Genomic DNA, 27046 nt, shown 5'->3' on the forward strand with positions numbered 1-27046 from the left:
TGGTTTCAATCAAGTCATAAATACACATATAGTACACCTGTATTTACATCCACAAACACAATGTTATATGCTATGTCATGTATTTCACATTGAGAGATGAGGAGTTGTTTAGATGTAGATTCACATAGCCCATGTTTAAAGTGAGCCTATTCTTAAGATATGGTATGAGCATTGAGTGATACTAAGGAATGCTCTGTCCAGGCCTGGGTCATACAGGTCAGGGAGCCAGGAGAGCTCAGGACAAAGGCCTGGTCGATCAGTAACATCTGGGTGATATTAGGGTTTGACATACACACACATGCAAAGGATTTAGTACATGTATGAAGACACTATCAGTATATAAAGTGCCCCGTGTTGGAATAGGACTTTACTTTCAGGAACCCATTCCTCCTGTCTGTCATGATGATTTTGGCTGATCTGAAATAAACGATATTGGAAAGAAAGGGATGCGCCTGGACTTCACTTTGTTCTTTTGAACCTGCATGGTATATTCTCCAGCATTATCAACATTAATATACTACACAGACTATTCTCTTATGTGAGGAGGAGAAGAATAACATAATAATAAGCAAAGGTTAATTACAGTAGGCTATGTCACTATGTGTGTATATATCATATTAATACATTTATAATATAAGAATTTAAGCTGAGCATATTATGTAAGCTGAGGTTTGCAGTATACCAAAATGTAAGAAAACATATGTAGGCAGACGTTTAAGTAAAGTAGATGTTTTTAATTAGTATATGATAAATTATAGTGTAGTGTAGTAGGTGCAGAGTTGACGGGGAGTCCGGGTGAAATAAATGAGCGCACCCATAATATCTATTAGCTCCGCCCCACACTCTCGATTATCTCGGCTGCCTGGAAGTCTCTGAACTATAGTAGTTATAGTCCGTCCGTTAGTCTTCATTTATACGTATGTTACGATTGTAACAAAAACTTCTCCGACGGGTGAGTTCTTTGTTTGGGTTTTATTTAAACTTGTATTAGTAATAGTAGTACATGTGTGTAATAGTACTAGTAATAGTAATAGTACGATCGGAACGGTTCACAAACCCCGGTCCGGGTTCTCTACCAACCACACCCACTTTGTTACTTGGGAGTGTAGTTCCCATGTCCCAGAGGGGCGCCTTGAGTCACTGGTTGTCAGGCAACGGCCCCATGGCAACCAACTTCTGTAGTAGGTTATGTCATTCAAGAAAATGTTGTAAACTGTAACTCAATTCCCGGCCCGGGACCTTGTTTGAACTTGCAATATTGTTCTCAGAATCTGAATTAAATTGTTTTTTTTTTGGGTTTTTTTTAGTTTAGTTTAGTTTAGTTTTATTTCGATATACATATATTATATAGCCTATAAAACGGCTATTTTCAAAACATAATTTATGCATTTTGAACTTGTGAAACAAGACTTACCACTTCTGCTTCACAATGAGTACTTTGACTTTTGGTACGTATTTTTGATGCCAATACTTTTGTGCTTTTACTAAATCCATTTTCAATTCTGGACTTTTTGTATTGTAACAGAGTATTTCTATAAAGTAAAATGTGTGAGTACTTTTTCCACTTTTTTTTCTTTTGCAAAAACAAATATAAGGCAGTCTAACCACGCTCGAGGCTATAGCCAATCACCGCGCTGCGGTCCTTCCGGCCTATAGGATGTTGAGTAGTACACCCTGTTATTATGACTGTACTATAGTTTATTTACCTCATTGTTTCCATGACAGAATCAGGGAAATAAGCTCCTTAAATTAAACCCGTTGTATGGCTCAGCCTCCCCGTAAATAAACAGAACAGAGCCGTGTTTGTGTACGAGAAACGGCGCTGTCCATCTTGTTGGTAACGTAACGTAAAACTGTAATATTATTATGGTCGTAGGCTAGCCTAGGACATCAAACAGTCCTGTGGTTTTTGATGTGTGATGCATGCGACAGACCTTTTACTCCCTAGTATGACTGTGTGCTTGCTTATGGGTGCAATAAACGGGCCTTTACTGTCTCATATATCTATTTTAAGATTTCCCTGGCTGTTTGTGTGTGTGTGTGTGTGTGTGTGTGTGTGTGTGTGTGTGGTGTTGACAGACATGGCTGCCCAGTGTGTGACCAAGGTGGAGCTGACTGTCAGCTGTGACAACCTGCTGGATAAAGACATTGGCTCAAAGTCTGACCCCCTGTGTGTGTTGCTCACCAGCAGCTCACAGTCACAGTGGTTTGAGGTGATGAATGGATGTTTAATATCAGTGCAATGTTTAATTTAGTTTGTTTTGTTGTGTACTCTATTTAGATGGAACTGTGGAGACAGATGCAGCTGTGTGTCTACCTTATCCATCCTGAGTACCTTAAGACTAAGTTCAATTCTATTTGGAATGAGCTAATCCTACACACTTGAAAGCTATTCTGGATGGAATATATCAATATCGTTGACTGTAGTGTCTATATGGAATATCAACACTGATCCTATAAGCGCTTCAACAACTATTTGAATAGAACTGGTGGGCTGTAATTAAATCACTAATTTTCTCTTAACTGTTAACTGTCCCTGCTGTCTGTGGTCACGAGATTGCTAAACATTAACCTAAAATCGGAAGTGAGGTGCACTGCTTTACTTTGTCAGTGCATATAAACAACGGAACAATATCTTCCTGTAGGAAGTGTAGAATCGTGTGTGTGTGTGTGTGTGTGTGTGTGTGTGTGTGTGTATGGGGCCAATTAGTCTGACATGTTTGCGTCACTCTATGGTTAATTGAGTTATAATAATGTGTACATCCTAATAAGTGCACTAATAATACATGCACAAGGCCGATTCTATATTCGACAACACATAGATCACATCCTCTCTGGGATACTTGGTACATACAATATAAAACATCAAATATATAGATACATTCAGTATAAATAATTTCCTATAGAAGTTAAAATCACGATAAGACAGTCACTACCTGGACTTGTTGACTAATACATGTGCTCATGTTGCATGAATGTGTGTTCCCATTTGTGTGTTTTGAAACCATACAGTAACAGTAGCATGACAAGTTCTGTCCTTTCCCAACAGCTGGGCCGGACGGAGAAAGTGCAGAACTGCCTCAGTCCAAAGTTTGCCAAGAAGTTTGTGGTCGACTACTACTTTGAGATCGTCCAAAAGTTGAAGTTTGGCCTCTACGACATCGACAACAAGACCGTAGACCTGAGTGACGATGACTTCCTGGGCGAGCTGGAGTGCACCATGGGCCAGGTGAACATCTGCCTCTCCTCCTGACCTAAGAGCATAGACATATAAAGGCTCTGGAGCGTATGTGCTCAAGGGAGGGCAAAACTTTCCCGAGATTCCTTGCGAAGCACCGCGGAAGCACAGAGCGTCCGTCACAGAGCGCATGTTCGGGTCTGAGTCCTGGAAAAGATGCGCTGTGATTGGCCAGTAATCACTTGAGTGTCGGTGTGATGTAACGTGCCTTCCACAACACTTCCGGCGTACTTCCTCCCCCAGTGTAAATCGTTCCGCCCCTCCTTCAATACACATGGAGATGCACTATCATCTCTGATTGGTTATCCACTGGCTAAGAGGTGCACTATCATCTCTGATTGGTTATCCACTGGCTAAGAGGTGCACTATCAACTCTCATTGGTTATCCACTGATTTGTATTTGTTTTTTTCGTGATTCTGATACATGTTCACACAGCATGTGATGTTTCAGTTTCAGTTTTCATTTGACAAATGAATTGTATCAAATTGTATCGTTTTTCTATTGTTTTTCTATATATCCTAATCCTATCCAGTGTTTACTGTTTTTGAGCAGTATCCAAGTCCAACTGATTATACCAATACCAGTATTGTATTGGAAGTTTTGGCAAATCCCAACCAATGCTGGTGGCAGTCAGGTCACATGACACAACCTGTTCAGCTGGTGTCATAAGACCCCACTCTCTCTTTGCCACATTGTTGTTGCTACTATTTAGACTTAAAGGGAAACCCGAGTCCAGATGTTGATTCTGCCTGCTTGCTTGCTTGCTTTGTAACTATGGGTTGTATTTATGGTTCTGCTACAGATAAGAGCTTGTATCATGTTCTTCTTGCATGTTGCAGGTGGTGTCCAGTAAAAAATATACCCGGCCGCTGGTCCTGAAGAACAACAGACCTGCTGGAAAGGGAACGATCACTGTGAGTATCTATGCGGGCAAGCGTGTGCACGTGCGGGGTTTTTTTTTTCTTTTATAATTTTTCACCCCTGTGTCAATTATCGAATGTGATCCTGGGCTCTACACACCCTCCGCCAACCTGGGGAGAGCAACGGACTTGAACTCATGCTTCCTTCATGCATGAGTGTCCAAGTTGCTCCTTTACACCTGACAGGGGGGAGTTTCCCTGGTTGGACGTAGCGTGTGGAAGGAACACGTTATTCCAACCAGTTCCTTTCCCCTCCATCAGGCGCCCCGGCTGGCCAGGGGGAGGCAGTTTAGAGACCAGGATTACTGTGAGGGTACCTATACCCTAGGGCCTAGGGGACACGGGGAGAACATGCAAACTCCACACAGAAAGGCCCTTTCGCCAACCCCGCCTCGGGTATGGGCACTGATGACGCGGAGGAGGGAACACGCTGCCAGCTTTTGTTGCTGTTTTAACACTATGTATTTTTGTCACTCTGTAGATCAGTGCTGAAGAAATAAATGACAGCAGGGTGGTGAATTTTGAGTTGGAAGCCAGGAAGCTTGACAACAAGGTAAAAGTCATTGATTGATTGAATACTTTATAAACATTTAGCATAAAAATGCACAGAAACGTCAGTTTAAGGATTAAACACCAGAAAGAAAGCACTATGGCTTGTTTCCATTGGGGACCTGTGTATTAAATTCATTGAAAAATGTAACAATACAAATACAATACTATGCAAAAACATAATATAAGCGTGTAGTAATCAAAAATAAAAATATGTACAGTAAACAGCTCAGGGGAGGGGTATTTATGGTCATAGGCGGCTACATATCGTTGACTATAGCCTTTCTTCTGAGTTAAGAATGGTCATTTCATTAACACCAGAAACAAAACTGCTATGTTCCTCCTTATAATTATCATTGCAGGATTTCTTTGGCAAGTCTGACCCATACCTGGAGTTCTACAAGCAGACAGAAACCTCATGGCAGCTGGCCCATAGAACAGAGGTAAAACTCTTTGACTAGTGGCTCGCTGTAGCTATGCAGACCCTTGCAGTCATATGTGACGTGCATGCTATGTAGTTGTAATGAACATAGGGGGATTATTATGATTATGGGAACTATTAATAATTTATGCAAATTGTGAAAAATGGCGTTGAGAGCTGCCCAGAATATGCCACTTCTGTTGGCGGGGACTGGTGTGAGAGCTGATTTCACCCTGATGGGGAAAGAGAGAGGTGGCCAGCCGTTATATGATGAAAGGAGGAGCCCTCCCCCTTGTTGCAGGATGAGGATGTCAGCTAACTGCTGTGGGTGGCTCCGCCTTTACATTTCCTAATCCTAAACAATATGAAATACTAACTCCTTGCTAAATGACTTGGCATCCTGTCAGTACACATTCTGGACATTCCATGGGGCAATTATATCTCGTTTTCAGTATTACAGTACAGTACAGTATTACACATTACATAACAGACCTGTCTTATTCCCTTAATGGACAGAGAGATTGTAAACTGAGTGCAGAGAGAGGGAAAACAGGGAGTACCCAGAGAACCCAAACAAACTGGATTTGATCAGTTAGCCAGATGACAGAATTACACTGTCTGTTAGATTTTTATCTTGGAATCCTACTCTATAACGTTATCAAAACAAAAGCTGTCGTCATAATACGATTTTTGCATTATATTTGATAGATTGGCTGAATATGTGATTAAATGCCCTATAGCACAAATATAGAAAAGGTTTTATTTCAACCTCAGGATTTGTGTGTGTGTGTGTGTGTGTGTGTGTGTGTGTGTGTGTGTGTGTGTGTGTGTGTGTGTGTGTGTGTGTGTGTGTGTGTCTTATTAAAGTAATTATTAAATGGCAACTTTATATTGTCTCACTGAGGCCCCTCAGCTGATGAATCTAGCAAAACCTGTGTCTCAGAATTGGGACTGATTGACTAAATGGGAATGAGTTGTGTGGTAGCACACGACGCCACACGGTCAATTTGACCATTTATTATTAATGGTTCAAAAAGACAAAGGTTTCCAGTTTGTATATTCTTTGTCTTTTTTTAGGTGGTACAGAACAACCTGAATCCAACATGGAAACCTTTCAAAATCCAGCTGCAGTCTCTCTGTGGAGGAGACATGGACAAACCAATAAAGGTACATGCACCCAGCCTCTTTAGCTGTTTTGTATTGTATTTGTAATTATTAATTTGTTATGCTTAATAACTCCGGGGCTGGTACATTGGTTTGCATGGCAATAAGTTAGCTTTACATTATTCTCTGTTCAAGAGAGAAAATCTGTCTGTCTGGCATAGTGGCTAATGGCTATAAAAAAATACACTTTTAGTGTTTTTAATGCTAGTTTGAAATCAGCCCTTTTCTTTTTCAATCTCCGATGCAAACATGTTAGGAAGAGAGCCGGTTCCTCTCTTTGCGGAACAAGTGAGTGGCCCAACGGTTTCACTGTGTTTGTCTTTGTCCAACACACTCCATCACTTGTGGGGTGAAGGGAAGTCGATGGGAAGTAGAAGACGTTTGCAGGTCTCATGCAAGGTTCTCTCTCCTCTGTGCTGAATGCAGCATTCTGTTTTTTGGATGGTTTCCATTTGCATGCGTTTGCTTTTTGTGAGTTTTTCTGGGGTCCAGGTTGGTGGTATTACATCATGCGCCACGGAGGTTCCACCCCATGAGAGTTTCACATTTAAGGGCCGATTCATACTCCTATTTTACCACTGTAGTGCCGAAATGATTTCCGCTCGTCAGAAATTTTCACTAGCACCGAAGAGTCGACTTTAGGACGGTATCCGCCCACATTGTAGACTCTACAGAGCCAAATGACATCACATTGTAGACTCTACACTCTACAGAGCCAAATGACATCACATTGTAGACTCTACAGAGCCAAATGACGTCACATTGTAGACTCTACAGAGCCGAACAGACTTTTATTCAGCTATAAATTAAGAGTATGAATCGCGCCTTATTCTACATACGTACATTACCATTGTTGATATCTCAGCTGTGAATTCAGAAGCTGTTTGTGCTTTTGTTTACTTCAATTACATTGTAAGTTGCAATTACAATTAATTGCATGTGTGCAATGTGTGTGTGTGTGTGTGTGTGTGTGTGTGTGTGTGTGTTGTAGTAGTAGTGAGACAAACTGAATATCATCACCTTTGTTTACAACAGAGCTTATTTTCTTGACCACTTAAACCCTATAGACTAGAGTATACTTAGTTGACCGAATGTCTCCAAACAGTCTTTACTTGGTCATCTCCTTTTTCCCTTCCACACCAAATCTCTTCTACAAGATCACAAGTGAACTTGCAGATCTGCTATTTTTCGTAGAATATTCACTTATCAGTGAAACCTCCTGGGGCAGTGAGTCCACGTTGACCACCACCATGACACATAACTGAATACCACGCCAGTAAACAGAGTGGGTTTGTTGTTGTTGTTGTTGTTTGCATGTTTGACTATTCCGTCCCACACTGCTAAGTGTTTCTATCTGTACCCAGGTCGAGTGTTACGACTACGACAACGACGGCTCACATGACCTCATCGGCACCTTCGAGACCACGCTGACACAACTGCAGAAAGCTGATAGAGCCTCTCCGGTGTGTGTGTGTGTGTGTGTGTGTGTGTGTGTGTGTGTGTGTGTGTGTGTGTGTGTGTGTGTTGGGCGATGCCCATGTGTATGTTTCTGTTTTGTCTTCTCTTGTCAATAAACATTACTGCTTTTGTCTATATTGGAGCTTTTGCACATTGCTCAGAATTTCGCAATGTGCCAAGTTCTTTAACTAACATACACTTCCTCCCTCAGGCGGAGTTTGAATGCATGAACAGTAAAAAGAAACAGAAGAAGAAGAGCTATAAAAACTCAGGCGTTGTTAGTGTGAAGCTATGCCAGGTACAGTAAACTGTATTTACAGTGATTGTATGTTTTCAGGCATTTGCTGCTATGTAACTTATGACAGGTAAATACAATAACAAACCTTATGTAATAGAGGCGTTGTGTAAAAGTGTGACATCTAGTGGCTGAATGGTGTTTAGTTTAAATGACATACTCCTTACTGTAATGAATATTTCAACATCATTTTATCATGATGTCTCTAAACTACCTTTAGTGTTTTGGATGCAACAGTACAGTGTCTTTATGATACAATACATAATATCTTAGTGTATTCGAACCCAGCTTTCACATATACAGGTATACCGCTCAGCCGAAGAGGAATCGGCCCTACCACCATGAGACATATTATTGTATGTTTCAGGCAGAGCTACTTACTAACTAGCTTCATGTTTCACCTTCCAGGTGGTGAAGGAGTACACCTTCCTGGACTACATCATGGGAGGCTGTCAGCTCAACTTCACTGTGAGTTCTGGGCTCTGTGGTAATTAATGATGTTGTTTATTTCCTCCATTCACCTTCCCTGAATCCATAACTTAAAATATGGGACTAAATTTGACTGAGGGACTGCCATTGGACTTTTTTTGAATTTTCATTTTTTTCATGTCATCTGAAAGCAGGGAATCATAGCTTCAAATTGACATATTGGTTCAGTTTGACCCACCAGTTTTGGAGATCTGGCTTATAGAGTATAATGTCTTGCAGAAAACAGCAAGTTGATAAAACAGGCTTGAAAGGTTCACTTCTGTGGACTCTAACATTATACCTAGCTACAATTTTAAGCATTTATTTAATATTTAAATGTCGATTTCAGCTCTGACACTTATTTCAGACATGCTCTAGTGTGTGAAGAGTCTCCCTGTGCTATTAACTCATTTTGGATAAAAAAAGGTTCTTCTCCTCTGGTGAAAAGTTGCGCGATGGCAGGCTCTCAGTGAAATCTGGTCACATATCTCCGCACCCCCTTCTCATTTCTTGACTAGGTGGCCATTGACTTCACGGGCTCCAACGGGGACCCCAGGACCCCCCAGTCTCTCCACTACATCAGCCCGCAGGGTGTCAACGAGTACCTTTCTGCCATCTGGTCCGTGGGCACCGTCATCCAGGACTATGACAGTGACAAGATGTTCCCAGCCTTCGGCTTTGGAGCCCAGATTCCTCCTTCATGGCAGGTTTCTCATGAGTTCCCCCTCAATTTCAACCCAGCGAACCCGTTCTGTGCCGGTGTAGAAGGCGTGGTGGAGGCCTACAGGGTGTGTCTGCCCCAGGTGAAGCTCTACGGTCCAACCAACTTCTCTCCAATCATCAACCACGTGGCCACCTTCGCCAGACAGGCCCTCCAGCAGACCACCGCATCGGTGAGTGTTATGAATGATATCCACCGTTGTTTTATGAAAACCAATAATAAAGTAGAAAATTATTCACTCGTGTAGCATTTAAAAAAAAGGCCTGGGCCACCGGCGGCGTGGTGGTCCGAGCTTTAGGTCCGGGGACCCTAGGCTTCGAATGCACATTTTTTAAAACAAGCACTATAAAAAAAGAGAAGTTCAATAATTGCCGATCTACAAGCTTGCAACGCCATCGACTTACAATGTTGAATGCTTGGTGATCGCAGGCCTTTGCTGCCTTATAGGGTTGATGGGGAAATTACAGAACTTAATGAAATGGAACGGAATGGACTGGATAGTGGCTGAATGTTTTGTTGTCTAGTGCCCCTATACAGTAAGAAAGTACATTCATTTCATTGTATGTGTTCCAGCCATGATAATCTGTCCTACTGTTCGATATGCTGTCGCGTTTCCACATCAATGTTCCTGTATAATGCGTAATTTATGCTCCGTCCCACAATGTTGTTGAATGCTAAAATCTCAGGTGTACAAAAAACTCACAATGCCTCGTATGAGCTTGTAAATTGTACATTCTTTTTTCTTTTTTTTCTTTTTTATCCCACGATTTTGTAACTCATTTTTCACCCCTGTGTCAATTATCTAATGTGATCCTGGGCTCTACACACCCTCCACCAACCTAGTCCCATATATGGGGGACAAGGAGAGAGCAACGGACTTGAACTCGTGCTCCCTTCATGCCTGAGTGTCCAAGTTGCTCCTTTACACCTGACAGGGGGGAGTTTCCCTGGTTGGACGTAGCGCGTGGAAGGAACACGTTATTCCAACCAGTTCCTTTCCCCTCCATCAGGCGCCCCGGCTGGCCAGGGGGAGGCAGTTTAGAGACCAGGATTACTGTCGTACATTCTTGGCATGACCATACAATGAAGTACAAATCATATATAACTCTTCTCTCTTGGCAGCAATACTTTGTCCTCCTCATCATAACGGACGGAGTGATCACAGACATGGACCAAACGCGCAGCGCCATCGTCAATGCGTCGCGCCTGCCCATGTCCGTCATCATCGTCGGGGTGGGCGGGGCCGACTTCAGCGCTATGGAGTTCTTGGACGGAGACGACGGTCGGCTGCGATCCCAGACGGGCGAATCCGCCATGCGAGACATCGTCCAGTTTGTTCCCTACAGACAGTTCCAGAATGTAAGTTCAGTTTGTGCCCTTCAGACAGTTCCAGAATGTAAGTTCTGTTCAGTTTGTGCCCTACAGACAGTTCCAGAATGTAAGTTCAGTTTGTGCCCTTCAGACAGTTCCAGAACGTAAGTTCTGTTTGTGCCCTTCAGACAGTTCCAGAACGTAAGACATCATTCAGTTTGTGCCCTACAGACAGTTCCGGAACGTAAGTTCAGTTTGTGCCCTTCAGACAGTTCCAGAACGTAAGACATCATTCAGTTTGTGCCCTACAGACAGTTCCAGAACGTAAGTTCAGTTTGTGCCCTTCAGACAGTTCCAGAACGTAAGACATCATTCAGTTTGTGCCCTACAGACAGTTCCAGAACGTAAGCAATAGTTTGTGCCCTACAGACAGTTCCAGAACGTAAGCGACAGTTAGTCAATAGTCATTTTAGCTCATGTGATGAATGGCCTAGTGTGTATTTGTAAAGCTGTACTGGTGGTTGTTCAAATTTAGACAGATTTAAACAGAATTGGAAGCTGATATGTCACCGTGTCGCTTGCCAAAAACGTTTAGTTACAAATTATTTGTTGTCTCCGTCAGGACTGTGTGTGTGTGTGTGTGTGTGTGTGTGTGTACAGCTAATCTCCCAATCGACGTGAAACTGCACACACTGGTTAGAGGCCAGGGAGTGTGTGTGCGGTATGCGTGTCGTTATAACTCCACCAGGAGGCAGATTTTTGCAAAACTTAATTTTACTTCATATTACTCCTACAGATTTTGTCCAAACATCACGCAAGTCGTGTGATCAAGATCGACTTGTCCGATTATGTTTAATCCTGATTGGCTTCTAATACCTCTTCTCAATATGCTTGCTCCCTGCTACAGTAATTGCACGTGAAAAAATAGGAATTAAAACAATTCCAAAAAGGTAGCAGATCCAAAAATTAAACAAGCGGTGGACAAAGTGCTCACATTTCCATTTCTTTATTGGCACACACCAAAAAGGAACGCTTACGCGTTTGGGCTATGCAGCCTTCATCAGAGCATGCTCTGATGAAGGCTGCATAGCCCAAACGCCCAAACTTTGCCCACTGCTTGTTTAATTTTTGGATGTGCTACCTTTTTGGATTTTTTTTAATTCCTATTTTTTGATGTATACTGGATTTGGGTTTGGCACTCCACTGAAAACCATTGCTGATGCGCAACCTCTTTTTCTCATTTAGTAATTGCACGTGCTTTCTATCTTGGAGTATGATTGGTTTACCGTGGGCTTTAATATGAACTATTGTATTTTTACAAATCTGTCCTTGTGCAACACCATTTTGCAAGTCCAAATGATCCGCAACCACCTACAGTAGTTTATCTCTACTGCTTGTGTATTCATGTCATTACAGGCTCCCAGCCAGGCTCTAGCCCAAAGCGTACTGGCCGAATTACCTCAGCAAGTGGCCTCCTTCTTCAGTTTATTCAAACTGAAGCCGCCTCAGCCCATTGATCCCAAAGCTTCATAGGGTTAGCCCAAATGTTTGATATCCGCCAGGAGATTCATGTTTTTCATCCATGTCTTGTCTGTCTGTGTGTCGTCTGCCCACAGCTAATCTCAAATACAACTAAGCCACTCGGCGTAAATATGTTTTAGGCCTCAATTCTCAGATATGTTTCAAAGCAGTCAACAACAGCTATGTCATTTTATAATTGCTACTAACAACTAGCCAATTACAATTCCTCCTGTCCCTCAACCTTATGGGACATAGCAGAAGTAGACAATTGGTCACATTGAAATATGCTGGTGAAAGCCCACATTTGATAACACCAAAATATATATATGGGCCTGGTGTCGTCATGAAAGGGGGCGGGACTGCGACGCCCTTAGTGACTGTCCACACAAATTCACCTCAGAAAAATAAGAGTCTTATTAGCATGTGACTCCTGGCGGGGATTCTATTTTTGTTTTGAAACCCTCTGCATTACCCATTTTACCCTAAATCAGTGGTGTCGGTCTCATTTTAGTTTAAGGGCCAATAATTCTGAAACTAACGTTTCAGCCATGATGTTTTGACCTGTCATGTTCAGTCCATGTTCGGTTGTAATTATTTAAAAAGGTTATCTTTGAAAAACAAAGAAGGGTCCCGCACACTGTCAGAAACTTGCCAGAAATGTTGCTCTTTATTGGTCAACGTTTCGGTCGATTAGACCTTCATCAGGACAGACAATAATTGTCTTAATTGTCAAATATTTGTTTTTCAAAGATAACCTTTTTAAGTATACTTTATTGCCCTACGCACCTGTCACTAGCCTTCTGAGGTGTGCATCGGCCTTTTGCTAATAAGTTTGTTCTCCGGTTGTAATTATTCCCAATTCCCATGAGCGACATACACTGACTCACACAAGACTGCAGAGAGGAGAACTGAACTCAACTGAGTAGCTCTGGGAATAAAGACTGAGATTGACTGGTTGGTGTCGTGCAAAATGATCAACAAGCTGCCTGCTACCCACAGGCAGCGCTAGTGAGAGAGTGGAATGAGATCAGCTGTGGTACAGATAAATAATACATGATCGTAAATATGTTGATGAGATGATTAGGGGAATAAAGGGAGAAACCCTTCATTCTCCTAATCATCTCGCAAGTCGGATTGTATCCCTTTAGCATCCGGCCTACGGGCCGCTAGCTTTCCACCCTGGTCTAGATTTGCGTCAATGCTTTCATTAATTATGCACGGCATGCTGTTGGTCATATACCATTACTTTGTGACATGAAGCTCCGCCGTTCTTTGCATGCTTGTAGACATGCCTTCATCTGCTTGTTCACTCGCCCTTTTTACCCATAGCCACTTAAACCCAATATACTTTGTTGTACATCATAGTGAAAATAGCTCACAGCGCATTGCACATGTGTTGTGTATATTGGCTATTGTAGATCGTAGATTGTAGAATATTATCTGAATCCGGACGCAGGTCATTCCATTACAAAGCTCCTCTTGACTGGAACAACCTTCCTCTTTCTCTCAGATCAGTGACCTCTCCCGGCCGCTTCAGGACTTCCCTGTATTCACACCTCAAAACAACCTGTTCATGCTACTAACACTGCCCGTACTGCTGTTTACTTCTGACCCCTGTTTCAAGTCACTGTACTGTACTAGTCTCAATATAATATGCTTGTCCAGAAAGAGTTTGGGGGATGGGGGAGTGGGTGGGAGAGGATGAGCAAGCTAACTGTATCTGTACATGACTGTATTTTATTTTTATTAAAAATATATATATATATTTGGGGCCTTTATTGGATAGTGTACAGTACGGTGACAGGAAATTGGGAGAGAGATGCGGCAAAGGTCGTCTGGATCGGGAGCTGAAACCCGGGACGCGCCGTCAGGCTGGCTTAGCAGCCTATAGGTGACCGGACCGGTCCGCTACACTAGCCGCCCGGGCCTTGGCCCAATGTTTGCCTATTATGACATCCCCAGAATAGAGACGTTTGAACCGGGGGCCACTATTATTTCTCTTCAGTGTTTCTTGTCTCTCATCTTGGTCTTAAGTGTGGCACACCCTGTCTGCTACTTAACCTGGTGTCTGTTCTGCACCTCAGGGCCCTAAAGAAGCGCTGGCTCAGAATGTGTTGGCCGAGGTTCCCAGACAGGTGACAGACTTCTTCACCACCATGAAGTTAATTCCACCCAACAACAACAACAACACCAGCCCGACCCCAGTCCCTGCTGCCACCAACTAGCATGTCATAGTGGGACCCACACTATGACAAGGAAGTAGGAAACCAACACTCCAGACACCCAACAACACAACCAAACTCTTAGCACAAGGAATCCTCCAAAGTTCTCAAATGCTCCCCCAATGCTTCCGCGGCACATAGCGCTTTCTGCACTGCACTGACATCTGTACCCACTCAAAGAACTACTCCTTCCATCCACCCTGACCAACTAGACATCTGTATCCACTCAAAGAACTACTCCTTCCATCCACCCTGACCAACTGGTACCTCCTACCATAGTGGCTACCTGCTCATTTTACAAAAGGGAATTGTGCCAGAATATATTTAGCCATCGTCGGATTATTAACATGCATGTGTATTGGGCTTTTTTGGGTCAAAATCTATACTAATACATTTTCACCATGGGACCGAAATACTGTACAGTATGTTGTTGGATGTTTATTGTGGAAAGAAGTCCAATTTAAAGCAGGCATTAGAAATAGCTGGATTTATGTTCCTCAGTTGGAATATGCCATGTCTAACAAGACTTAATTTGATATATATGTTGTCTACAGTCTCTGAGAAATGTCTACACTAGTAGACACCTTTTATTTGCCACAAACAAATTGTTTGGTTTACAGTATATGCTATTTGTTAGCTGAAGTATTAATTGCCTGTTCTGAGTAAATGCGATGCAAAGACTAATTTGTCTATATCAAAGAATATTTACAATATATAATCACAAAGGAAGAAATGTCAGTGTTAATTAAGTCACGCTGTTATACTTAAATGTGGTATATCATACAATACTGTATGTTGTAATTTTGCCGTTTACCGTAAGAGTTTAACTAGATTGTCTTATCTGATTTGACTCATTGATGACGATTTACATTGGAACCTTAAAAGGCACATTTATACATACAATTGTATACCAATTTGCTTAATGCTCTGCAGTACATAAAAGGATATGTACCTAAGTGCCAATGATGACACTTGTTTTCTTCAGGAAAAAATAAATGTATACAAATTAACTTTCTAATTGTTAGACGTTTCTTTCTGTAAGAGTTGTAATATTAGGAATAAAGGTGGTTGCACAATGGACGCGTTTTTCGCGAAACCGACAGAGAAACGCCACTAAAACGCCGAAAAACACACGTCCGGTGTGTAGAGAGTGGGACCTTTACTGATCTGGAGATTCATTCTTAAAAGATGAAGTTATCCTTTAATTGCATTCACTCCAGGACCATGACCAACGCCATATTAACACACCTGCATCTTAACAGGATTTTGTAGCTTAAAGTGCTGTTTTATTACACATTTTCATTCTACATACACTAGCAGTCTTGGCCTGGATCGGCTATTTTTGCTGTTTTCTTTTATGACAATGGGTCTTAAGTGGTTAATTAGACTAATCAGACACAGTTTAGTTGAAATAAAACATCACTGATCACTCACTGTAAACTCAATACTAACTCAATAATATTTCATTGTGTGAGTGACAGGGCTGGAGGCTGCACCACTTATTTTGTCCACAAGAGGGCTGCCTTCACCTGAACTACTACAGTCAGTGTGGCCTACTCTTGTTTAGGTATATCCAAACTACAAAATCCAGTCAAATATAGAATGTATAAAAAAATTAAACAATATATATATTATATCAATGTATGAAAAGACGGTATGCTTAGGTAATATTCCATAAGGATACCAAATTAAAACTTTTGAATTAGTACCAGAATATGGTGCTGCAGTGCACTCTGCACTGCATCTTGCCCTGCTTGCTCTGTGGGAACAGAATGCTGTTTGTCCATGTGAGTATAGCTCAGATCGAGGCTGCCTAAGGGGAGGGAACAGAGAGGGTGCAGGGGTGGGACACGTCTCTCATATCATGATGTCACAGGAGGAGATGCCTGTTTTTTAGACGTTTTTAAGGTATTAAATGTCTCTCTCTGATTTGGGAGTTTACATGTACCGTACACACACACACACACACACACACACACACACACATGTGCATGCACGCACACACACAGACATACATACTACTGACCAGCTGACCTCACAAAATTGCATTTAGTTTCCTGTGCCGAGTATAGCGACAAATAAACCGTATTGATTCTTGATTGGACTGTGTCCCAGATGACTGCCCCCCCCCCCCCCCCCCCCCCGGAGCCGTAACAGAAGGAGTTCTGTGGCCTAACTAACTAACTAACACATGACAAATAGGGGGACCTATTAGGAATCACTGTTGCTCTAGGGTCTTCTTTCTCACTATGTTCCAGAGTGACCCGGGACCCCAATTAGGTACCCTGGCTGGCCTGCACTAATATCCCTAGCTGCCCCTTACTGGTCACATGGCCTGGCGTTTCACACAAACAAATGACATAAGCATACTGATTGAATTGGAGCATGACCATCACAGAGAGAGGCAGAGCCACAGACATTATTCACAACAACAGAGTCAACGTGTGAGAAGGTTATGACTCCCCCATGTTTCCAGATTAGCGATTCCCAACATATGGACCGAGGGCCCACAGGTGGGCTGTGAGGATATTGCAAGTGGGCCCCCAAATAATTGGCAAAATACATACGGTTTTAATTATAACATAACGTCAACATTAAAAAGTAATGTAACTGTGAGTTAGTGTTAAATGATTTTATTATTAAAATATACATGCTCTTTTGTGATTTTCATCCACAAGCTCAGTATAAAATAAAACATTAATGTATGAATTAAAAAAACATACACAATATGAATTGTTTTTGTTTGTAAAGACAAGGGGAGACATTGACCTTTGACCCTTTATGGCCCACAGTAGCCTCTCACATCTGTGATAATCTGCACATAATAGTCCAAAGTCTGACACACACACACACACGCACCTGCTCTGCACCCATGTGCAGTGTTGGCTGGATCAATGGGGGACAGATTGAGAAACACTATGTTGACAATGAGTCCTACAGTATACAATGAACAACTTGCACTGCAGGCTTACCTTACCCGACTACGTGTGTGTGTGTGTGTGTGTGTGTGTGTGTGTGTGCGTGCGTGCGTGCGTGCGTGCGTGCGTGCGTGCGCACTGAGTGCATGTGCCGTGTGTGTGTGTGTGTGTGTGAGAGAGAGACAGAATTATGCTATTTGAAGGGATTGCACTCCATTGTGTGTTGCCATTTAGGCCATTATGTAAATTGTCTGTGAACAGAGGTGGAGCAAGCATGGTGGGCACTGTCTGCAACAGTCTAGTGTAGGAGGAGGATATTGCCTAATCCAGTACAGATACAGATGTACTGTATATATATGTAGCCATACAGGGTTGCTCCCTGTCACACCGACCTGCACGTTGTATCTTTTAACCCATTTTGACCTGAAATCAGATTCTAAAAATGTCTTCTACATCGTGACAGTTTTCTGTTTCTATGTCAGTCGTTCTTCGACTTTTCCCAAAAATATCCTACAAGCTCATAGTCATAGCGTGCCACTCGGTGGCGCGCTATGAGCTTGTAGACTGAGCTTATCCGTAGTCGGGTCGCGGGGGCAACAGCTCCACCAGAGAGCTCCAGACTTCCCTCTCCAGAGCAACATTAGTGACTTCCTCCTGGGGGATCCGAGACGTTCCAAGGCCAGTGAGTCGATGTGTTTCCTCCAACTGCGCCTCGGTCTGCCCCGGGGGTCTCCTCCCAGTGGGACGTGCGTCGAGGACCTCCCTCGACATGTTTGGAGGCTGTCTATATTTAGGTAAAAAGGCACAAACAAACAATCACACATGATGAAACTGTCTCTAATAATCCTCTCTCATGCTCCCTGCAGTGGAATTCTAAGTAGCTCAGCTCTCTGATGTGACGAGTCATGGAGATGCCGTCTTCATTAACCCATGGAATCCTTTTATCATCGGTGGTGCACTCTATTTGCCTTTTGAGTTAGTGGAAAGTAACATTTTAGTAGCATTTTCTTTTATGCACTACAATTACAGCTTTTTCTACTAGTTAGCTAGGCTACTTTGCAGCCAGTCGATGATTAATAATTAATACAATTATGAATACAAATGACCCTTACAGGGCTGTAACTCCTGAGAATGTACAAATGGAACCTGGGTCCTTTTACATTATTAGAGATAAACTTATATAGAGAGCATTGTATTTTACAGTATCTAGATCAGGGTCCAAATATAATCTCAAATGTAGTGGGCCTGTGTGCCTAATGCATATCAGATTAAACTAAAGTTTGAGATATTGGCCTAATAAACACACACACACACACACACACACACACACACACACACACACACACACACACACACACACACACACACACACAGCCTTGAAGTCAGTGAAGCAGGCTGTAGTGAAAGGGTTAAAACGGGGAGGAGAGGAGAGCGCACTGTGTGCTTCATTCAACAGCAGCTCTGCTCGGTGCAGAACTGGGTTGCAACATCAACAGTAACACCAGTCCAGCTCCCTCCTCCGTCCAGGCCGACAGCCAGGCCAGGCAGAGGATTACACTTTTTTTTGGACAGCCTTTCGTTTCGATTCTGAGAGGAATTTCGGACTCCCTTTTTCCCCCGGCTCCAACTCGATGCTTTAATAATGTCAAAAGGAGGAGGGCGTTGCAGGAACACAGCGTAGTAAGGAAGGTGACATGTCCTTCGTTCATTCGCCTCCTCCGGCGGCTCTACTACTGTCAGACACGGACGGCTGAAGAACCGGATCGTGCATTTATACGGTTATTAATAGAGGGTCTATTCCAGTTTAGCAATTCTGTCTTTTTGTTTTGTAAGGGCAGCGGGCTGCGGTAGTAGTAGTGCAGCAGCAAACGGGCTGACCGATCGCCGATCATGCACAGCAGCTGCGGCGGGTCGATGCAGGGCGCAGGTGGACTGGATGGCCAGCCTGACAACAACCACCACACTCGCACAGTCGCACTAATAGCTTATTATCTCCCGTGCATTTGTCATCATTATTATCATAAGTAAACGAACAACGTGGATCATTCGGAGAGCATGCTTCCCGGGGTCGGCGTGTTCGGCACCAGCCTGACCGCCAGGGTGATCATCCCGCTGCTGAAGAACGAGGGCTTCTCCGTCAAAGCCCTGTGGGGTCGGACGCAGGAGGAGGCGGAGGAGCTGGCCAAGGAGATGAACGTCCCGTTCTACACCAACCGGATCGACGACGTGCTGCTGCACCAGGACGTGGACCTGGTGTGCATCAACCTGCCGCCGCCTCTGACGCGGCAGATCGCCGTCAAGACCCTGGGTGAGTCCCCTGGTCCTCTTTGGAACCCCCATCCCCCTGGTCCTCTGGTACCCCCCTGGTCCTCTCTGGTACCCCCCATCCCCCTGGTCCTCTGGTACCCCCCCTCCCTCCAGGATGCTGACTGACCTATTATGCCACACAGGCCAGCAGTAGCCTTACTGTGCACTACTATAGGCTACCGGCATCAACTTGTATTACACAAGTTTTTGGTGGATTGTGTTTCTTCATATAAAGTAGACAAGGAATGACTGTGCATCTATTCTCACAGATGTGCGGATGTACTGACATGAGAGGCACATCATGTGCCTCTCGTGTACTAAAGTCAGTACTAAAGCAATCTGAGAACCCATCGTCAAAAAACTAAGGAAAAATAGTGCCCTACTTTCCTTTGAATTTGACGGAGTCAACAGTCTGTCTAAAGAGAGAGAGAGAGAGAGAGACAGAGAGAGACTAGTACTATAAGTAATGCAACTATAGCTGCATCTCTCCATCTTGTATTCTAACGGGTCCTTCTCGATATACTGACAGGAGTGTGGATTCCAGGATAAAGAGCACTGTCCTTGAGCAAGGTGCTCAGCCCAGTAGGGCTTTACTGTAGCTGAGGTTCAAGTTCATATCTTGTGCGGTGAGTGTGTGTGTGTCCACTGTCCACATATGAAAGAGGCCTCTCATGTCATACTGTATATTGTCGTGGTCATGAGAGGGGAACATTAAGTATGCAACTCTTAACCGACTTAGTCGCACCATTGATTTGGACTGACAGCATTCTGGGCTGGGATGATTGTGATAGCACAGGCCTAGCTAGCAAGCATCATTATTGCTGTTTGCATAAAGCTCTGTTTAGTCGGTCTAGCATTGCATTCTCTCCCAAATAAGGGTTCCAGGTTAAGCCAGATGTGTTAAGAATTTACCCATCTTGAGAGAGAGAGAAAGAGAGACACACACGGACACATGCAGGCGCACGCACGCACGAGCACAGAGAGAGTGAAGACAGAAGTTGTTCTAGTTTTAATCTGGAGCAAAGTGGTTTATTTTGGAGAGCTCAATTGGGAGAAGTGGTTGCAGTTCTAAAGAAATGGCAGCAAGGGTAGTGACTGTAGACCTGTGTGTTTGCTCTCTGTAAAGACCTGACATTCTCACAGCCAAACACAACAGAGGGAAAGCTAATCAAATTGGTTAAACCGGCCTGTTTCTGAGGTGTCTTGTCTTGCCTCTTTTTGCGGTCTTTGAGTCTTTCAACATACAGTAATACAAAGACAGTCGTATTATATTCGCTCTAAACTTAGAGGCATCATCTGTGGTACAGCATACATACATAATGCAACATCCGTACTGTAAGCCCTTAGCCCAGGCCAGGGGGTTTCTGCAGAGATTCCCTATTCTGAAGTGATACCGTCATCACAGTGGGTGTGGTGGTGTTCCTGATAGTGGGTGTGTCCGCAATATTCCACTGATTAGTTTGACTAATGCCAGCCATGTCTATCCTATCCGCCCAAACATTGCAGTCCTCCTCTTGCCCTTTATATTCTTCACAGCACAGTCCACACAAATGAATCTAGATTCTAGAGGAATAAAATGCAATGAAAGCCAGTGTTCTTGTGGTGGGTTGTCCCACTTCATTTGGCCCACCTTTTCAGTCCATTAAGAATATACGAGCGTCCCTATTCTGGGGCGAACATTCAGCAAAAGTAGCTTATCTACAAGCTGACAACAAAAACTGGGGCAGCCTGGGGGACCTCCGTAGCTGCTGTTTCAAACTTGTGTACTCCATCAATTGTGCTGACAATAAACATATGTTACTGTGCTCATTTAAATTGTGCTTCCTATTTGGCCTTATGCCAAATGCCTACTACTAGCTATGGACGGCGGTGGCTCAGGGGTAGAGTGGCTGGATGGTAACCGCAAGGTTGCCTGTTCGAACCCGGGCTCCCCCAGAGTTAGTGTCGAAGTGTCCTTGAGCAAGACACTGAACCCCAAATTGCTCCTGATGTGCTGGCTGGTGCCTTGCATGGTTTCTGCCGCCATCGGTGTATGAATGCGTGTGTGAATGGATGAATGTAATGCCATATCTATGTAAAAAAGAATGAAGGACTACCCACTCAATGGGCTTTCATCGTTATTTTTGGTATGGGTATCAGCTAATGAAATCTTGCTCGTCACATCCCATGCATGCATGTCCTGTGCATTATGCAGTAATTAATAACCGTTCTACTATGCAAACTTAACTAGGTATTGATATTATAGACTTAGAAATGGCTATAACACACACCACACACACCACACACACACACACACACCACACACCACACACCACACACACACACACACACACACACACACACACACACACACACACACACACACAGCATGACGGTAATAACATGTACATACAGTCTTTTCTCTGTCATATGGAACTGGTGTATCTAAAGTGGAACTAATGCCTGCTATGACGTGTTAATTGTAGAAACGCTGTATAACTTGTCAATCGCTCATCATTTGTCACAGTTCTGGCAAACAGCGGAACTTGAGGATGAGGGTGAGGCCTTATATGGGCAGCAGTGGCTAGAGTGGCCGGTAGAGCGGCCCGGAAGGGAACCGCAAGGTTCCCAGTTCGATCCTGGGCTCCCTCAGAGTTGGTGTCGAAGTACCAGCTCAGTGGCCTTGTAGTTAGAGTGTCCGCCCTGAAACTGGGAGGTCGGGGTTCGATCCCCGGCCGGGTCATACCAAAGACTGTAAAAATGGGACCCAATGCCTCCCTGCTTGACACTCAGCATCAAAGGGTTGGATTGGGGGGGTCAAATCTACTAATCATATGATTCCTGAGCGCGGCGCACGCTGCAGCTCACCGCTCCAAGAGATTGGACAAATGCGGAGAACAAATTTCACTGCGCTAACGTGTGTGACAAATCGTACGACTTTGACTTTGACTCCCTTGAGCAAGACTCTGAACCCCTAATTGCTCCTGATGTGCAGGTTGGTGCCTTGCATGGTTTCCTCCGCCATCGGTGTATGAATGGGTGAATGTAATGTACAATGTACAATCTATGTAAAGCACTTTGGACAAAAGACTGGATTGATTTGAATTCATGAGGTGTAATTCTCATTCTAGTGCAAAGTTGTGTAAACCACACCAGCCCTGTTACTGCTGGTTTGAGATATTTAAGATTGCATGCCAACGTACACAATAGACAAATACTCAGAAATACTAATCAAATATAGTTAAATTACATCCATGTAGTTTGATTGATCAAAACCAAGAACCCTTTCTTTCAAGTGAAATTATTTAAATTAGCAGGCAACCAGAAAGGCCTTTAATTCGTCCTTCATTTGTGTTTTACATTCATATACCGGTAGCTGTTTATATATATTTGAGCTTCCATAAGGTATCTTGACAACACTCAATATAAACTTCTGCTTTGGCATGTCAGCGTTCATTACAACCCATTTTCACACTGTAGCCTTGTTGGATTAGAGTGGAATTCTTTGGCAAATGAAACGGAAAGGCTTCAGTTGCAGTAGACAGTGTTTGTTCATACCAATAATCTAATGTCAATACACGGATGCCGACACGCTAAGGGGATGCACACGCACACACACACACACACACACACACACACACACACACACACATGCATGATGCACTGTACTCTTATGCTGCGTTCACATGGGCAGATGTAAAAGATAGTACAAAGATGCAAAGCTACACAGCATATTTGTAGCTTTGTATCTTTGCATCTGAAGTTGAAACCAGCTGCATCTTCATGTCGCCGGCTTCCTTAGACAATGAATGGTATACTGTATCTTTGCATCTGCCCGCGTGAACGCAGCATTATACACACACGGAGACGCACAGCTCAAGTACAACAGGCCTACAGGCTATACACTTCCTCATTCTCCCCATCCTTGTGGCTGGAAAAATAAATCCCAATCGATGGCCCTTCCTTTAAGCCTCCCTTCTGCATTGATGCACGCATGATGACAGCTGTTGGACCACATTCTGCTCTGAATGAACCTGCTGAGCCATGAATGGTGTCAGAGTGAACTCACTCAGGTCAACCTTCCACAGCAGCTATAATGGCCATTCTTTCTCTCTCTCAAGTCTCAACCCATTTCCTTATGGTCGCATTGTTTCAGAACCGCCTGTTCCTTCCCATCCAGGCATCCACCACTCCCAGATCTCCCTCTGCCTTGAAGCCACAGCCTGGTGTAGAAATGAGAAAATAGGCTGATTGTTCATTGATGGGGGTTAACTGTCGTAGAGTCGGGACTAATTTCAAACGGTCAACACATCACAGAAAACTAGTCTACTTTCTTCCTAACCAGTAGTAATGATTGTCTGTATATTCTGTCAAAACACATAGTACTGAGTGACATGAGAGGCACATCTGTGAGAATAGATGCACACTTGCACAGTCATTTACTTTATATTATTACCAAAAAAAACACAATCCACCAAAAACACGTAAATGCTGTTTGACTCAAGGTGAGGTAACTGTGCCATGTTAAGTGTAATGCTGTAATGACTGCCAGGAAGGCTGTGTCATCGTGATGGTGATTAGAAAGTCTGGTCAAAGAGGAATGCGAAACCAGCTTCCTCTTCTTACTGTTCGGGGCGTACAGTACAGTACAGTAGGTGTGGTGTGTTGATAGTCATCGGTGTTGCTATCGCTGTTTAGCAAGCTTCTTGCTTACATCATGGGGTCAAGTTGAGCAGCAGTCTAATCTCTGTCACATAGGAATGTGGACTTAAGGCATGGAAGGCATTCGATAATAAAGTGTTCAACATTCAAATTTGTTTTATTAATTAATCTATAAAACAAGTATTTGCCAGTTATTCCTTTGGGATAAAATATCAAATTTTAAATAGACATTCATTTGAAGTTGAACAAAGACACCACAATAATAAAATGCCGAACAAGTGCGGTTTAGCATCTAGTTCAGTCAGTTCGGTGGATGTTTTGATATGGCTGTGAATGAAGTGCTTCTGTTTCTCTCTATATTTCTTATCCCACGATTTTGTAACCCATTTTTCACCCCTGTGTCAATCATCTAATGTGATCCTGGGCTCTACACACCCTCTACCAACCTAGTCCCCATATATTGTATGGGGGACAAGGGGAGAGCAACAGACTTGAACTCATGCTTCCTTCATGCCTGAGTGTCCAAGTTGCTCCTTTACACCTGACAGGGGGGAGTTTCCCTGGTTGGACGTGGCGCGTGGAAGGAACACGTTATTCCAACCAGTTCCTTTCGTGCTTCTGTTTCTGATTCTGTTTGAAAAAAAACCCTCAGGACAAGAAGTAAAGTCAGCGAGATGGCCGGGTCACTTGCATGTCAGCCTAGGTTCACCTGTGTAGAAGGATCATCCCATTACCTTAGAGAAGTCGGTTTCATTACAGCAAACCAGTCCTTCCGGCTGAGCCACATCTATCCTTCTTATTCAATAGGGGTTTCTTTCTGCCTGTTTCCCCCCCCTTCCTTACTATAGCATTCCTGAGGCATCTGATGTCACAGAGGCTTTCACAGTGAATTCTCTGCTCTAAGAACCAGAACTAGCACACTGTCTGCTCCAACACACACACACACACACACACACACACACCCCCACCCACACACACACACACACACACACCCAGCCGCGCACACACACTGCACTTTGCTTTCAAAGAATAGACTCTCGTGAGCCGTGCTGAGCCCCCAGGGATTTCTTGGCCGCCCGCTTGTGAAAGTGTTATTTCTTAAGCCAGTGGTGCTGGTAGCCCCTCTGGTTGTTCACACTTGGAATATATTAGCAATTCCAATGTTCCCAAGGCCTGCAGAGAGCTGGTGTGTGAGCCTGTGTGTGTGGCACAGTCTCACTGTGAAATAGATTTCTAAGACTTATTCTTTTCTTTTTCTTTTTACAACTTGCTAACCCTATTGAATTTGAACTAAGTAAATTAAGCAGAGTAACATGAAATGTCAAGGGGAAAAAAAGGCCCATAATCAAATATAAATCACACCTGTGTGAACTGAGTGGTGCAACTCCCCTCTCCCCCCTACTCTCATCTCTCTCTCTCATTAGCAGGCAACAGTGCAGCACTAATACTATCTCTCTCTCTCTGTTTCTGGCACAACAGCGCCCCTACTGGCACTCATAGTCATATACTGGTGCTCATGGCCACATAGGATTAGGTGAACACATAGGTGAACACGGACATTGCTGTTCCTTGGAGTGGTTGCACCACATATCAGTTGTACAACAACGTTCAACCAAATTATAAAATATAACTCATCAACCCACAGCAGACTGTGTCACTGTGAGATATTTTCCATGTAGTTTGCCTCTGTCGCCTAATTTATGATTGAAACTTTACTGTAAGTTAAAGCAGAAGTATTTTGAATTTGCAGCAAGAGAAAGAGTTTAGTCCATCTGTCTCTGGCACCGAGGCTCATGAAAGTGTAATATATTGTCATTCTTGTCATGTAAGTGGTCCCAGCGAGAAGAAGGACACTGGATAAGAACTCTTATATTGATTGATTTCATTGTTCCCCATGGAATTTACAATTTTACTGTGTGCTTTGCACATGCACAGCAGTATAAAAGTAGAAGTGGGCATAGCAATAAGACCCAAAATCCACTACGATTATATACCATCTGCTTTGTTATTATGCTAGATGTGAGTTCATACTTAGTATTTTGGATTGCCAAATGAATGGTTCCACCCCTAGACTTCATATCTAGTGAATAGCAGTTTGTATGAAATTGGTACGGATACTGTGAGGGAATCTGAGCACTTGGCTGAAATGTAACACGAGCTACTTTCAGGTGCACTTTCCTTCCTTTATACTGCCTTATTTTGTAACACACACACACACACAGACACACACACACACACACACACACACACACACTGAGAGAGTTGTATGCACGGATATTGCACGCCTTGTCATGTGTAGCAGTTGACCTAGTCTGTATTGGAGCTGCTAGGATTGCAACAAACGGAAAACCCCCCTATGTGTAATTTGAGTGTGAAAGTAAAAGTAAGGTGTAGAACATCAGTGGTGGTCAGCGTGGGCGCCACTTCCTCATAACACCTTCACATTACCACACAGGAATGAAACTGTTTGGTTATTTCTGAAGTAAAAAGTGAGGGGCGCTCTTGTCGTCATACATCATCCAATGAAAAATGAATGTACTTCTTCATTAATTAATGAATTTGTCAGCTTATGTTATTATCTTTTAACCAAAAAAACCTTGCTCGTCTACATATGACGTGAATTTTCCTTTCATTGTCAATGGCATTTAATGTTCGTGTTACACAAACCTTCAAAGCCCTCATAAAACTATAAGGTATAACGGTAGAACACACAACTGCACACACGCCACTATTCTCTATAGAGTTCTTTTGCAGTATATCTTTCATTTCACTGGAATCTTGAGAGACGTACAGTAATTATCTTTCTCACGCACGCACGCACGCACACACACACACACACACACACACACACACACACACACACACACACACACACACACACACACACACAC

At 43.3% G+C, this 27046-nt stretch overlaps 2 protein-coding genes across 5 annotated transcripts in view; both read left to right on the top strand.

Moving 5' to 3' along the window:
• The first annotated feature begins 853 nt into the window (after nucleotides 1–853).
• On the top strand, nucleotides 854–15300 carry LOC308336617 (copine-3-like). Of its 4 annotated transcripts, XM_080794049.1 has the most exons (14): nucleotides 1714–1837; nucleotides 2080–2213; nucleotides 3050–3229; nucleotides 4079–4153; nucleotides 4641–4712; nucleotides 5071–5151; nucleotides 6207–6296; nucleotides 7658–7756; nucleotides 7963–8049; nucleotides 8455–8514; nucleotides 9033–9407; nucleotides 10358–10594; nucleotides 11963–12080; nucleotides 14152–14288. In XM_080794049.1, exons 2-13 carry the CDS (start codon nucleotides 2082–2084, stop codon nucleotides 12077–12079), a joined length of 1605 nt encoding a protein of 534 aa, XP_080650175.1. In that variant the 5' UTR covers nucleotides 1714–1837; nucleotides 2080–2081; the 3' UTR covers nucleotide 12080; nucleotides 14152–14288. The 4 variants fall into 4 exon arrangements, with proteins under 4 accessions (XP_080650173.1, XP_080650175.1, XP_080650172.1 ...); XM_080794047.1 differs by lacking the exons at nucleotides 1714–1837; nucleotides 11963–12080 and adding an exon at nucleotides 854–952 and having other exon boundaries at nucleotides 14152–15300; XM_080794046.1 differs by lacking the exon at nucleotides 11963–12080 and having other exon boundaries at nucleotides 14152–15300.
• A 3401-nt stretch (nucleotides 15301–18701) lies between these two features.
• gfod1 (glucose-fructose oxidoreductase domain containing 1) overlaps nucleotides 18702–27046 on the top strand; it is a 51042-nt gene continuing 42697 nt past the window's right edge. The window contains exon 1 of the mRNA XM_080794113.1: nucleotides 18702–19515. Coding sequence (XP_080650239.1) covers nucleotides 19263–19515 — 253 coding nt within the window. The 5' untranslated portion in view covers nucleotides 18702–19262. The remainder of the gene's footprint in view (nucleotides 19516–27046) is intronic.

This window comes from Protomyctophum bolini (assembly GCF_963924005.1).
Source record: "Protomyctophum bolini genome assembly, chromosome: 21".
Taxonomy (NCBI): Eukaryota; Metazoa; Chordata; class Actinopteri; order Myctophiformes; family Myctophidae; genus Protomyctophum; species Protomyctophum bolini.

Bases quoted from the DNA above. Each gene is read 5' to 3' on its own strand.
- LOC308336617 (XM_080794047.1), top strand. From the start codon at position 2,082: ATGGCTGCCCAGTGTGTGACCAAGGTGGAGCTGACTGTCAGCTGTGAC. The intron at 3,230-4,078 runs GTGAACATCTGC...TGCATGTTGCAG, and splicing joins TGGAGTGCACCATGGGCCAG to GTGGTGTCCAGTAAAAAATA. The intron at 4,154-4,640 runs GTGAGTATCTAT...GTCACTCTGTAG, and splicing joins CTGGAAAGGGAACGATCACT to ATCAGTGCTGAAGAAATAAA.